Source organism: Hemiscyllium ocellatum, chromosome 3 (genome assembly GCF_020745735.1).
Source record: "Hemiscyllium ocellatum isolate sHemOce1 chromosome 3, sHemOce1.pat.X.cur, whole genome shotgun sequence".
NCBI lineage: Eukaryota > Metazoa > Chordata > Chondrichthyes > Orectolobiformes > Hemiscylliidae > Hemiscyllium > Hemiscyllium ocellatum.
In genome coordinates this window covers 77,670,966-77,686,308 of record NC_083403.1, presented here as the reverse complement: position 1 = coordinate 77,686,308, position 15,343 = coordinate 77,670,966, and the positions used below count along the sequence as shown (strand labels likewise).

General features: G+C 40.6%; 1 protein-coding gene across 1 annotated transcript in view; it reads left to right on the top strand.

Annotated features, from left to right (window-relative positions):
* The window catches only part of tmem244 (transmembrane protein 244), a 33,602-nt gene extending 18,640 nt beyond the window's left edge, over positions 1-14,962 (top strand). Inside the window, exons 3-5 of the mRNA XM_060854835.1 lie at positions 7,314-7,387; positions 14,695-14,820; positions 14,907-14,962. Of these exons, the coding sequence (XP_060710818.1) occupies positions 7,314-7,387; positions 14,695-14,820; positions 14,907-14,962 (256 nt within the window). The remainder of the gene's footprint in view (positions 1-7,313; positions 7,388-14,694; positions 14,821-14,906) is intronic.
* Positions 14,963-15,343: the final 381 nt, after the last annotated feature.

Genomic DNA, 15,343 nt, shown 5'->3' with positions numbered 1-15,343 from the left:
CTGAACAACTCATTTGATTTTCCCCAAATTTCTTGCAATGGCCCATATTGTTCAGAAGCCGGAAAGATTCTACCCTAAGCCTCTGATATAGCAGAAATTCTATTTATCTTCACATTTGCAGCTACCATTTCAGAAAGTATTATTATGTATTTTTTAAAGACTTGCTTAGAATCTGCACATGGTAAGTCACTAGGCAGGAGTGGGATGTAGCAAGTAAAAAACGGTTGATCGGCGCTGGTCCCAACCCATTGGAGGATGTTTACAGATGTTTCCTGCTCCTGTTGAATCACATGAGGATGTTAGTGGGAAGTGTAGAGGAAAATGCTGATGAGGATGAACACTGTGATGTTTAGTGCATTGACAGGATTGCTACACATCATTCTGTCATTGTAAAGTAGTATAGAAAAGTAAAGCATCAAAGTGGCGTAGACATCAGGTAAAGCTGAGAGTTCACCTTGCCAACTTGGAAGTGGTAACCAACTCCCTGAGAGCACTTGGACCCATCAGTGATGTGGCATCTTGCAGCTAACATCTCCAATTCCATTGCAGCTCTGACAGGGGCCACCAATGTCTCAGTGGAAACTCACACTGAGACAATGAGATCCATGTTTATTGTTGTGCAAGCCTTTCTTGCCACCAAACGGACTCTGCCAATTATGATAGCTGTGGATACCAGTGTTCCAAAATGCTTGTAGGCACCCCCAGAGCCATGTAAGTAGTTGTTTGGTGTATGGAATTGTTGTCCCCCTCCTTCAGGATGCCAGTATTCATTGCCAGTCTACCAGTGCCCCGATGCCTTTTAACCAGGCAGCTATCTCTGCTGATACGGTGATGACGTTGTACAATCTGAAGCCTTGTCATCAAGACTCAGAACCACTTTAGATTGGCCTAGAATCATAGAGTCACCAACCGGTATAGCACGGAAACAGACCCTTCAGTCCACTCATCCATGCCAACCAGATATTTTAAATTAATCAATCCCAATTGCCAGCATTTGGCCCATATCCCTCTAAACCCTTCCTATTCATATACCCAGATATATCCAGATGCCTTTTAAATGTTGTGATTGTACCAGTCTCCACCACTTCTTCTGGCAACTCATTCCATGCATACATCACTCCCTGCATGAAAACATTATTCCTTGGAATCCCTTTTATATCTTTCACCTCTCACCCTAAACCTATGCCTTCTTGTTTTGGATTCCCCCACCCCTCGAAAAAGACTTTGTCTATTTACCTTATCCATGCCCCTAATGATTTTACAAACCTCTGTAAGGTCACTCTCCGACGCTCCAGGGAAAACAACCCCAGCCTATTCAGCCTCTCCCCAGAGCTCTTGACAAGATCCTTGTAAATCTTTTCTGAACCCTTACAAGTTTCACAACATTCTTCCAATATTCCAAAAGTTGCCTAACTAATGTCCTGTACAGCCGCAACATGACCTCCCAACTCCTGTACTCAATACTCTGGCCAATAAAGGAAAGCATACCAAGTGCCTTCTTCACTATCCTATCTACCTGTGACTCTACTTTCAAGAACTACCTGCACTCCAAAGTGTCTCTGTTCAGCAACACTTCCCAAGACCTTACTAATAAGTGTATAAGTCCTGCTCTGATTTGCTTTTCCAAAATGCAGCACCACTCATTTATCAAAATTAAACTCCATCTGCCCCTCCTCAACAGATTGGCCCATCTGACCAAGATCCCCCTGTAATCTGAGGTTACCTTCTTTGCTGTCCACTACACTTCCAATTTTGGTGTCATCTGCAAACTTACTAACTATACCTCCTATGTTCACATCCAATCATTTATATAAATGACGAAAAGAGTGGACCCAGCACCAATCCTTGTGGCATTCCACTGGTCACAGGCCTCCAGTTTAAAAAAATACAGCATACTGACCAGGGATGACTACATCATGACTATTCTAAGATGGCATGGACAGGATCTCCTAGGCGTATTTGCTACCAAATGCATAAGCTAGGAATGATGGTCCTTGAGGTTGCAGTACAACTTCCTGTTGCTATGTGAAACGCATAACATGGTGACAACTGATGGCTCTCTGCACACGTGGGAAGTCTGCTCATCCTGCAATGTTACTTGCCCGCCTCCTGCTTCTCTCTACTGAGAAGGAAACCAGTAATGTTTCCTCTTCTGGGTCATCCAGCACCATTGATGCAAAGATGCGAAACTGAAAATGTCACCTGCTTTAAACGGCATAGAAATTGAAAGCTGTGGTTATCCCCACAGCTACTGATAGCCTCATCTTCAACCTGCTATGTGGCTACAGATCTGGTTATAGGACGTGACTTAGTGCCTCTTGATGAAACACAAATTAGGTGCAAGTGAAGATGCTTTGTGGGTTAAACATTCTTGAGGGCCTCTGTCCTGTTCCTTCTGTATACAGCCTCCCCCAACCCTGCTGCCTCTGTTATATTTCTGTCATTATGCTGAAAGCCAAAATTTGGAAACCATAGTTCTCAATACAGCAAGCAGTCTTTCTCATTACTTTCAGAAACTTGTCAGAGTCCAGCACCACTTCCTTGTAAATCGGAAAGCTTCTTTTAACTCTTTCAAGAATGCAGTGCTTCCACTCACTCTTTTGAAGCAAAAGAAATGAAACATCACCTGACATTTGTATAGTGATCCTCTTAAAGAGAGCTAGTGGGGTACCCTCATTCATTTCATCATATGTTCAATTAGGAGTGATGAAACTCAGATATGAACAGGACCTGCGAGGTCCAAAATGGCAGACTGTGCCTCAAATCATGCTCAAAATTATGGTTTGCCTCTCTGCCCACTGTGATACACATGGCACAATCAGTCTAGTGCTCTTACAGTTACAGTGCACTGTATGGATCAGACCCCCAGTGGGTGGAAGTGTTCCATTGATATATTTAGAGTTTGGGGTCTTATGACACAAACATCAACGATGTTGTGAAGACAATTTTTCTTGACTAGGGTTTTATTTTCCTGGTCAAATATTTTTCTAATCTCAAAAATGAAATAATCTTTAAGCTTATTGGACCCAACAACTTCATACAAAGTGGTTTCTGATAACTATGAAGTACCTTGATAAATCTCATTGAAACCAAAAGACCTGAATGGTAATCAAACTATGCTTGTTTAAAGAGAGAAGTAAGTGTTTATGATTATCCTCACTGGAGTGTAGAAGAGTGAGGGAGAATCTCATTGAGATCGATTGAATTCTAACAGGACCAGACAGGGTAAACACAAAAAGGATGTTTCTGATGACTAGGAAGTCCAGAACCGATGGTCAGAGTCTAACAATATGAGGTAGGCAATTTAGGACTATCAGAAATTTCTTCACCCAGAGATTAGTAAACCTGTGGAATTGTCTGCCACGTAAAGTGCTTGAGGTCAAAATATTGAATATTTTCAAGAAGGGAATAGAAATAGTTCTTAGGTCTAAAAGGGTCCAAGGGCATGTGACAGATGTAGGGATAGGGTGCTGAGTTGGATGGATTAGTGGTGACCATATTGATTGGTGCTGCAAACTCAAAGGGCTGAATGGCCCATTCCTGTTCCTATTTTCTATGTTGCCATGTGTGGAATTGTGTGCCTAGTTTCAGCTACATGCTTTGAGAAAGGAAAGACAGAGCTCTCCAGTTAGAATTTCAACATATCTGTCATCAGAAAATTCTGATATTATATCTGCCTAAATTATAATTGTCTTCTTGTTTCGATTCACTTAACACTTACCAAAATTCTAGCCCTGAAGGAGGGATATGACACCTGTCACTAGCTTCCATACTAGACATAATTATCCACACAAGTGGACCCACAGACAGTCTGAGGCACAGAGGCAGTGAAGCCTTTCTGATTGTAGAAATTATATTAATAGTAGCATTATTATTTTTGGTAACAATGGAAAAAACAGAGACGAGGGAAATCAGCTCTAACATTCACTGTATCTAGTGGTACTTACTCGTGACACTCATTGGGAACAAACAGCAGTACATTCTATCCTCAATTTCCACATAGTATCGTTTCTCTTTGGTCATTTTTGTTAAGTGTTCTTACACACAACTGAATGTCTTTTCCCTCCAACACCAAATCACCTATCATCATATGGTATCTTTATTGTATCAAGTTGTTGTTGTAAAAATACCACTCTCCACTCAAAGTAATTATTGTAATAGGTGCAATGAACAATGTAAATCAATAAGTCCTAAACATAGAATGAGTTACAGATCACATATTGTTCCTGTTAGTGCTAATTGGAATATCTGCCTGTGTAAGACAGACCTCAACCTTTTTTGAGCACATGCTCCTTATGTAGAATAAAGCTAAAGGTTTCACAAGTTTGCTGTGTATACTCTAGACATTTATTTTTCATATTTATCTGTAGGATCCTTTGTTAATGAGGATGTTTGCATGAGCAGCAATTTGACAGTGTCTCAAATTTATTAAAATAATGGAGCATATAACTCATGAAGGTTACTATGTTGGTCATCAAGGACTTATTTTCCAATCCATAATATTGATGAGAAGCCCTTTATTCTGGGAGTGCATATTATATGTATTCCCCACAGTTTTCTATCCATCAATTTTCCTCTTATTATTCCATGTGGGCAAGCTTCCCTGATGGGAGGGTAATTTCTTATAATAGACCCCTAGGTATTTATTACTAAGAGTCAAACTGTTAAAAGTGACACCTGGCAGGTAATTTAAACTGGATACACAACGTCTGACATTTAAACCAACTGTTTATTATAAGCCTAACCTATTTTCTGAATATCAAAGATTCTAAATAAAAACACCATCAAACAAGAGGCATTATTTACTAATGATTTAGTGGCAGTTACTGTAATTTGCAGAACTCTTGACAGCAAATTCTTATATTACCCTTCCGAATTCACCCACAACCTCAGGAGTTTGAACAGCACAGATTAATGTAGAAATATTGAAGTTGCAGTCTTTCACTTATTACAGCATCACAGGGTGTGCTGTGGAGACCGTCCCTGTGTTAGAGCTTTCTCCAATCACATAGAAACCTTGTTTATAAAGAAACTTAAGACTTGTTCAAGGAAGTTTAATTGGGCTTTTAACCACAACTTGCATCATAGCTACTTGTACACAGTTGACCTGGCCCTTGAAAGGTAATGTATATTTATGGTATTTGTCAGATCTTCCTATTATAATTAGTGCTGGCTCAGACATGGTGGGCAGAATGACCTTCTACACATCACTTATTCCATGTTTCTATTTTTCCAATTGCAAGATTTTTTTAAAAAGATGTTTGGGGCGGCACGGTGGCACAGTGGTTAGCGCTGCTGCCTCACAGCGCCAGGGACCTGGGTTCAATTCCTGCCTCAGGCGACTGACTGTGTGGAGTTTGCACATTTTCCCCATGTCTGCGTGGGTTTCCTCTGGGTGCTCCGGTTTCCTCCCACAGTCCAAAGATGTGCGGGTCAGGTGAATTGGCCATGCTAAATTGCCCGTAGTGTTAGGTAAGGGGTATATGTAGGGATATCGGTGGGTTGCGCTTCAGCGGGTCGGTGTGGACTTGTTGGGCCGAAGGGCCTGTTTCCACACTGTAAGTAATCTAATCTAATCTAAAAATGTTTGAAATAATTTAAATAGATACTTCAGTTTCTACTTTAAACCCAGTAGATATTTTGTTTTCTGTAAACATTTAAGGCATGATTTGATTCTAAGTGCTCTTGCTTTCCTGGTTTACAGTCCCTGATAGTTCTTTATTGTGATAGTCTACTTGGAGAAAGTGATGATAGCACTGCAGCCTGATATTGGGAATCCTCACCAAATTAAGTTGCAATCAATTGGGCATGAAGGAAGTTAAAGTTTTGCTAGAACTCATTGCAGCTTCTTCTTTAATGGAGAGTGAGCGTTCTTGCTGTGTTACTTTCTATAAATTTCCAGCCAAAGGAAGAGGACACAAGTTAAAAATCAGAAATTGGAGACAGTACATCCAAAATTTCCTTCCACACTGTCCCTTTGGAATCCTCTGTCTCTTGGCAACTTGTTTCTTAAAGTCTATCATTAATCATATCTGTACATGCAATGTACAGATGAATACAGTTTTTCATATGTATGATTCTTCCAGTTCCTACAGCAGATTTGTACAGTTGTGATTTGAGTTGTCAGTAAATTTTGTTGTGTTGTCAACAGCCTTGTTAAATTAGTAACATTCATTAACAACAGATAAAGGTTGTGAATCTATGGCAGTGAAGCAACTTTCAAGCAGTGCTCAAAATTGGTGTGATGCCAACAGACTGACCTTTCTGTCTGTCTGCTTGCAGCAAGGTGAGATGTGAGTTCTTAGGAGATATGGATCTCATTATCCTGCCTCCTGTGAACCAAGGGTACCAAATGAATGCCCTGCAGCAGCTCACCAGGTCTGGGAGGATGGAAATTCATCCAGCTCCCACACGGAGGTAAATTGCAGATCGGGTCTAGTACAATGGGAGACACTGGCTGAGGAAAGCCTCGAGAACAAATGCAGCAGGTTGGAGCTTTCTGAGGACCCTAGGAGTGCCAGAGAAAATTCTCAAACTTTTTATTAAACTAGAAGTTACAGTGAATAAAGTGCAGAAGATTGGAAAAATAGTGTAGATTAATCAAAAATGTGAAAATTATTGATAGTTGCAGTTTGTAAAATCAAATAAAATCAATAAAAGGAAATTAGATACATGTTTGAAACAGAGCAAGGTACAGAGCTAGGGGAAGAAAGCTCAGCAATTCAATTAGCTATGTGTTTCCTGGGCAGAGTTATTGACAACCTTTATTTTGTTGATTGTTCTGTTCTAAAGTTGCAGATTTTGTGTGTAAGATATGAGAAAATTCTAAAGGTGGAAACATTGAGGGATAGGAGAGATGAAGAAAGGAACTTTTAGCATCTTGACACACAAATCATTAAAAGTTAGCAAGCATTTGACCACAAATGCTGAATTTTATCATAAGAATATACAATTACTGCAATTATACAAAACACTGCAAAGATCTTATTTGGAATATTAAAGTGAATCAAACTGGTTGGTAAATTTAAATGAACAGCAACTAAAGCTGTAAAGACTCTGCCGTAGTGACTGTAGAGCCTGAAAATATGTCATTGTAAATCTGAAAAGCAGAACATAGAAAGCATATTTTAATCTTTTCTTCCTTACTGTTAAAAATAGTAGAGGAGACATAATAGCAATGAACGTATGATATTACACAAGATAATATCTTTAATCTTCAGTCGGATCATGCTGTCCTTCATATTTCAGAATGTATTCATACTTCAGTAAGCATTGTTAAAATCTTACTGTGAAAAGCAAATTATATTTTTCAGGCTTGAAACATATGATGTTCTGATACCTTTCGACTTCAAAACAGAACCATCATGTCCAAACTCAAAATATATGGGTAAGTGAGTATAAAATTAAATTTGTATGATGCATTATAATACTATAATTATTGGAAACTTTGAGGGTTCCTTTAATTATGAATTAAGGAGATATTAGTGGTGGTAATATTAACATAATATTGTTGTACTGAATGGTTTCTATTCACTTGGATCTGAATTCTCAGTCATAGTGAAGCAATTTGAACTTCTGTTGATGTTGTTATAGAGTCATAGAGCATGGAAACAGACTGTTCGACCCAACCAGTCTGTGCCAACCGTGTTCTCAAAACAAACTAGTCCCACCTGCCTGCATTTGGCCCATGTCCCTCCAAAACTTTCCTATTTATGTACTTATCTAACTATCTCTTAAATTTTGTACCTGTATCTGCATCCACCACTTCCTCTGGTAGTTCATTCTACATAACAACCACTCTACATAAAAAAGTTGTGGTTCATTTCTTTTTTAAATCTTTCTCCTCTCACCTTGATTTTAACTCCCTTACCTTAGGGAAAAGGCATTTGTTATTTACCTTATCTATGTCCTTCATGGTTTTAGAAACTTCTAGAAGGTCACCCCTCAACCTCTGACACTCCAGTCAAAAAAGTCCCTGCCTATCTTTATAACTCAAATCGTTCATTTCCAGCAGCATCCTGGTAAATCATTTCTGAACCGCCTCTAGTTTAATAATATAACAGGGCGACTAGAGCTGCACACAGTAAACCAGAGGAGGCCTCATCAATGTCCTGTGCAACCTCAACATGACATCCCAACTGCTATACTCAATGAGCAATGAAGGCAAGTGTGCTTAATGCTTTCTTAATCATTCTGTCTACCTGTGACACAAATGATTTATAAGTAAACATGGCAGCAACTGATGCAACATCAAAGGTACAATTACTCAGTGCTCTCCAGCTACTCTTGAGTTCCCAGATGTGATTTTCCCATTTCTTTACAAATGTTGGGGTGGATATGTTTGTTGGAGACTAACGTGCCACTGGTGTGAAAAATCAGCCAACCGCATGTCAAACAGTTCATTACAAACGAGTGTTTCTCGGCATTTCGTAGGCCTCAATATTGCCATTCTGGGTCACCTGACACTGTTCAAAATAAAATCAAGGTTACCAACATCTGAGTCTTAAAAACTGCTGATCGATGCCTAGTCCTTGGAGAATCCAACAGTGAGGAGGTAAGTCATCGTTTCTTGGGATGGAGGCAGGGGTTCACAGAAAAAGTGGAGTCAAGGAGGTTGGAGGCAAGGAAGAGGGACTAGCTTCCAGAGGCCACCCTTCCCACCACACACCTTCCAAACCTCCAGTTGCCCCAGATTGGGGTAATTGATGTCCACGCTCCTTTAGCTAGCTGATTTCCCACCTGGCTTTCCCTGATTTCCCATCTTTCCTACCTGCTGGGAAGGCAGGTAAGTGGTGAGGTGCTATGTTGAAGCTTTTAAGTGATCACGTAAAGGCCTTATATTGTGGAAAAGTTCTCACCTAGAACTTAATTAGTCAAGTAGTGAGAAGGGGGTAAGTAATCTATCAGAGCTAAAAATGTGTTGCTGGAAAAGCGTAGCAGGTCAGGCAGCATCCAAGGAACAGGAAATTCAACGTTTCGGGCAAAAGCCCTTCTTCCTGAACACATCCGCCAAGGGTTTCTTCAATGATGCTAATGAGGACTGCCATATAGGCTAACACAGATAGCTGCTCACAGCACTGTCTGCCTATTTAAAATCCATATACTTCAGAACAAACATATTACTTTCTACAAATATTTCAAACATATTGCAAGGTTCAGTGTAATGTTGCCAGATTTTTTTTCTTATGACCAATCTTTATTACCAGAATTAACTTTTTAAAAGTTTCTTTACTCAGCGATTCGTGAGTTCATGGAATGCCCTGCCAGTAGCAGTGGTGGACTCTCCTTCCTTATGGGCACTTAAACAGGCTTTGGATAGGCATATGGACGATAGTGGGCTAGTGTAGGTTAGGTAGGCTTGGATCGGCGCAACATCGAGGGCCAAAGGGCCTGTACTGTGCTGTATTTTTCTATGTTCTATGTTTTCTATGTTCTAAAATCCTTTTTGCACTTTCTATAATCATGCTGCTGATTCAAAGAATCATGCTCCTGGGAATTTGTATAAGCCCCCTATTTAGTTTTCTTTCCTTTATCATCCAGGCTTTATAGGAACTTCATATTCCCTACCCATTCACTTCATTTTCTGATTTGTTTTCACAAACATAAGATCATGTTTACAAAAATTATGAGGGACATAAATAAGGTGTATGGCAAAGGTCTTTTCCCTAGGATGGGGAGTACAAAAGGGGGTGGATTTTTAAGGTGAGAGGAGAAAGATTTACAAGGAACTTGAGGGGCAAACTTTTCACACAGAGGGTCGTTCATATGTGGAATGAACTGCCAGAGGAAGTTGGATGTGCAGGTACAGTTACAACATTTAAAAGACACTTGTTGGATGTGTTGGTATATGAATGGGAAATGTTTAGAGGGATATGGACCAAACACAGGCAGGTAACTTGGTCAACATGGATGAGTTGGACCGAAGATCTGATTCCATGCCATATGATTCTATGACTCTATGAAATTACTTGAACTGAATTATGCTGTGATTACTTATGATTCCATGATCTTTTATTGTACCAGAATGCAGTTACTCTATTTTATTTCCCAGAACCATATCCAATACTGCATCGCTCTTTGATGGGCTAGAAACATATCGGAGGCTTTTACCTGTGTTGAGAGCATGGTGGTGATGAGGGTCTGGAGCTGTTGGGAACTTACGCATGGAAAATCTGAAAGTCCAGGTTTTCCCACATTCTTCAGAGCTGAAAGTTCATAGTGTGCACCTTATGCCTCAGATAGGTTCTATATCCAGAAATAGTCTGATGGTCAGACTGGGTTGCTGATCAGACAATAGGAATGGCTTGCAGCTCAGCAACTTTAAAATGCTGGATTTCTGCTACTGAAGCATACAGCTTACAACAGGAAATGTTCTGATTTGACAGAAATGCCTTGGTTTAAAGTATACATTCTGAACCCTGGGGATGGAAAGTTGATTCCTGGTTGTTGTGGGCAGGGGTAAATTGTTTCTGATTCCCAGACACAGGTTGGAATTCCTGGCACTGAATTTTTTCGAAGACAGGATTTCTTGAGCTGCAAAGCAGGTTAGATTTGCAAGTGTTAGATTTGGAAGTAGGTGAGCACTTTGGAGACAGCGATCACAATTCTGATGGGTTTACTTTAGTGATGGAAAGGGATGGGTGTATTCCATCAAGCAAGAGTTACAGCTGGGGGAAGGGAAACTATGATGCAATTAGGAAAGATTTAGGAAGTGAAAATTGGGGAAGGAAACTGCAGGGGATGAGCACATTAAAAATGTGGAGCTTATTCAAGGAAAAGCTCCTGTGTGTCCTAGATAAGTATGCACCTGTCAGGCAGGGAGGAAGATGTAGAAAACGTGAGCCGTGGTTGACTAAGGAAGTGGAATCCCTGGTCATGAAGAAGAAGAAGGGTTATGTTAGGACAAAATGTGAAAACTCAGTTAGGGCGCTTGAGGGTTACAAGGAAGTCAGGAAAGACCTGTAACGAGAGCTCAGAAGAGCCAGGTAGAGACATGAGAATTTGTTGGTGGATAGGATCAGGATTAACCCTAAGGCTTTCCATAGGTATGTCAGGAATAAAAGAATGACGAGAGTTAAATCAGGGCCAATCAAGGATAATAGTGAGAAGTTGTGTGTGGAGTCAGAGGACATAGGGGAAGCACTAAATAAATATTTTTCGACAGTGTCCACTATAGAAAATGAAAATGTTGGCTAGGAGGATACCAAGGTACTTGCATCTAGACTAGAAGAGATTGAGGTTCACAAGGAAGAGGTATTAGAAATACTATAGAGTGTGAAAATAGACAAGTCCCCTGGGCCGGATGGGATCTATCCTAGGATCCTCTGGGAAACAAGGGAACAGATTGCCGAGCCTTTAGCATTGATCTTCAAATCATCATTGTCTACAGGAATAGTGCCTGAGGACTGGAGGATAGGAAATGTGGTTCCCTTGTTCAAAAAGGGTAGTAGAGACAACCCTGGTAATTACAGACCAGTGAGTCTCACTTCAGTTGTTGGTAAAGTGTTGGAAAAGGTTATAAGAGATAGGCTTTATAATCATCTAGAAAAAAATAATCTGATCAGAGACAGTCAGCACGGTTTTATGAAGGGTAGGTCATGCCTAACGAATCTTATTAACTTTTTTGACAAAGTGACCAAACAGGTAAATGAGAGTAAACTGGTTGATGTGGTGTATATGGATTTCAGCAAGGCGTTTGATAAGGTTCCCCACAGTAAGTTATTATACAAAATGCGGAGGAATGGGATTGTGGGAGACATAGCAGTTTGGATCAGTAATTGGCTTGCTGAAAGAAAACAGAGGGTTGTAGTTGATGGAACATGTTCGTCTTGGTGTCCTGTTACTAGCGGCATACCGCAAGGGTCGGTGTTGGATCCACTGCTGTTCGTCATTTTTATAAATGACCTGGATGAGGGCTTGGAAGGGTGGGTTAGTAAATTTGCGGATGACACTAAGGTTGGTGGAGTTGTGGATAGTGACGAAGGATGTAGTAGGTTGCAGAGAGACATAGATAGGATGCAGAGCTGGGCTGAGAGGTGGCAAATGGAGTTTAATGTGGACAAGTTTGAGGTGATACACTTTGGACGGAGTAATCCGAATGCAAAGTACTGGGCTAATGGTAAGATCCTTGGAATGCAGATGAGCAGAGAGATCTCGGTGTCCATGCACACAGACCCCTGAAAGTTGTCACCCAGATTGACAGGGTTGTTAAGAAGGCATACAGTATTTTGGCCTTTATTAATAGAGGGATTGAGTTCCAGAACCAGGAGGTTATGCTGCAGCTGTACAAAGCTCTGGTATGGCCACACTTGGAGTATTGTGTACAGTTCTGGTCACCGCATTATAAGAAGGATGTGGAAGCTTAGGAAAGGGTGCAGAGGAGATTTACTAGGATGTTGCCTGGTATGGAAGGAATGTCTTATGAGGAAAGACTGAGGGACTTGAAGCTGTTCTCGCTAGAGAGAAGAAGGTTGAGAGGTGACTTAATAGAGACATACAAGATAATCAGAGGGTTAGATAGGGTGGACAGGAAGAGCCTTTTTCCAAGTATGGGAATGGCAAACACGAAGGGACACAACTTTAAAGTGAGGGGAGATAGGTATAAGACAGATGTCAGAGGTAGATTCTTTACTCAGAGAGTAGTAAGGGTATGGAATGCTTTGCCTGCAACGGTAGTAGTTTCACCAAGTTTAAGCGCATTTAAGTCGTCATTGGACAGGCATATGGACGTACATGGAATAGTGTAGGTGGGATGGGCTTCAGATTGGTATGACAGGGCAGCGCAACATCAAGGGCCAAAGGCCTGTACTGTGCTGTAATGTTCTATGTTCTATGTAAATCTGAAGTGTTCAAACTCATTAATGCATTTAAAATACCAACCCACTTCCTGAAAGCAATTTGCAAGTCCACCTCTTGTGCTATTTGAACAAAAGTCAGAAGTCAATGGGTTTAAATTGTCTTTCTACCAGCTTCAAATTTTTGGCCATTTAATCACCCACCAATATCCAATTCACCCTGTTATTCCATGTTCAAATTACCTCTATTGTATAATTGTTTCAGAAAGTTATCCTCACTATATGAGAAATTCTGCTCCTTCTTTCCTTGATCCACCAGATTCTTTATTCTGATCTATAAAAGAATAATAGGATAATAAGGCCTGGATTTCTTTAGAGTGTACCCGGATGCAGATGTCCTGCTCCCACTTTGAACAACTTTCACTTTTGCCAGAAGAGGAAAGGAGGTGTACATCATTCACAAATGAGAGAAACAGATCCATTTGAACTCAGCACTGAGTTACATCTGAAAGGGGCATAGTAGCAAAGACAACACTAACAGAAAGTTACCAATTTAATTTTGAAATACAATTTGTGCTCTCTATTTCTTGCCCTTGGTCAAAGGAGGCAAACACTGCATGCTTCATCTCCAGGGATACCCTGGCAGGAATGTCACTATAGAAAAGAAGCAATGGTTGTTTGTTACAACCTCCACCACAACCCACAGCCTGGGTCTTTTAATGACCAATTTGGACAGGCCTACCAGCAGACTAATGAGGAGGCCTTCTGATTTACTTGCAGGCTCAAACCCATGCACCAGGTGTCCAAAACTGAGCAGCATGAGGCTAAAGTATAACCAGACCTCATGAAGGCCTTGGAAAGGGGCTGCAATCCTGTGCAATTTACATAAGTGCAGAACACAGTCTCCTAAAGACCCAAAAATTGAAATGGGAGCTCATGAACTAACATACCTTTACACTAAACCACAAAGGAAAAGGGGGGCCTCCATATAAGATTAGATTACTTACAGTGTGGAAACAGGCCCTTCGGCCCAACAAGTCCACACCGACCCGCCGAAGCGCAACCCACCCAAACTCCTACATTTACCCCTTACCTAACACTACGGGCAATTTAGCATGGCCAATTCACCTGACCCGTACATCTTTGGACTGTGGGAGGAAACCGGAGCACCCGGAGGAAACCCACGCCGACACGGGGAGAACGTGCAAACTCCACACAGTCGCCTGAGTCGGGAATTGAACCCGGGTCTCAGGCGCTGTGAGGCAGCAGTGCTAACCACTGTGCCACCGTGCCGCCCACAAATGTATAAATATATAAAATGTTCTTTTTATATGATTTTGAGAATAAATAGGAAGTAATAACACAAACAAGCTAATTAAACATATTAACTAATGATAAGCCTGTAAAAGATCACTGAGACAAGAATCAAATCATCGTAAGAAACTTACAGACTTTAAAGCATCAGTCCTAGAGATAAGGATGCATCCCATCAAAAAGTGTTTCTTTGTACAGAGGAACCTCGACTATCTGGCATTTGATTATCCGAATATCAGATTATCCATCAAGATCGCAAGGCCCTGATGCTTGGCTAAATTATTTTATCCAGCATTCGATTGTCTGGAATTCGATTAACTGAATATAATACTCCCTGCCCATGTTCTTCAAGGCTCCTCTGTGTGTATAAGAATGATCAAATGTGTGCCCCCTGTTGGAAACTCTTAACTTTAATTGATTTAGTTACTGTGAGCATGCAGACTTGCTTTGATTTTATTTCATCAGACTTTGTGAAAATGGTACTTATTTTTGCTGCTGTATTGCTTCCTCACAAAATTATAGGATAGTTCAGTTATGTTTTTAATGTCATTTAAATGATTACACCACTTCTTCCTTTGTCTTTCAGTCAACCTAATCTCAATGGAGACGACCTACTTTGTCTGTGGGCTGCTATTTGCTGGGGTGGTTGAAGAATGTGTATGGGATTATGCCATTACAGTGACTCTTATTCACATCAGTGTTACTTCAATAGGTAAGCAATGTTTTAGCTCAAATAAATCTCAGTTAAAGGTATTCCATTTTATTTAAATGCTTAAAGTATATTTCTATTTTCTGAAGAGATACCTGATAGCAACATAAATAAAACTTCATACATCATAACAACCTCGACCTGAGTAAAGGCAAATGGTACCACCATTTATAGAGAGAAAAAGAGGATACAAAATCTAACAGCATATGCAGTTTGAATTCTGAATGCTCCTCGCTTAATTCTGGTCTCGGAAGGATGTTGTGAAACTTGAAAGGGTTCAGGACAGATTTACAAGGATGTTGCCAGGGTTGGAGGATTTGAGCTATAGGGAGAGGCTGAACACTCTGGGGCTGTTTTCCCTGGAGCAACAGAGGGGTGACCAAACAGAGGTTTATAAAATCATGAGGGGCATGGATGGGATAAATAGGCAAAATCTTTTCCACAGATGGGGGAGTCCAGAACTAGAGGGCATAGGTTTAGGATGAGAGGGGAAAGATATGAAAGTGACATAAGAAGCAATTTTTCA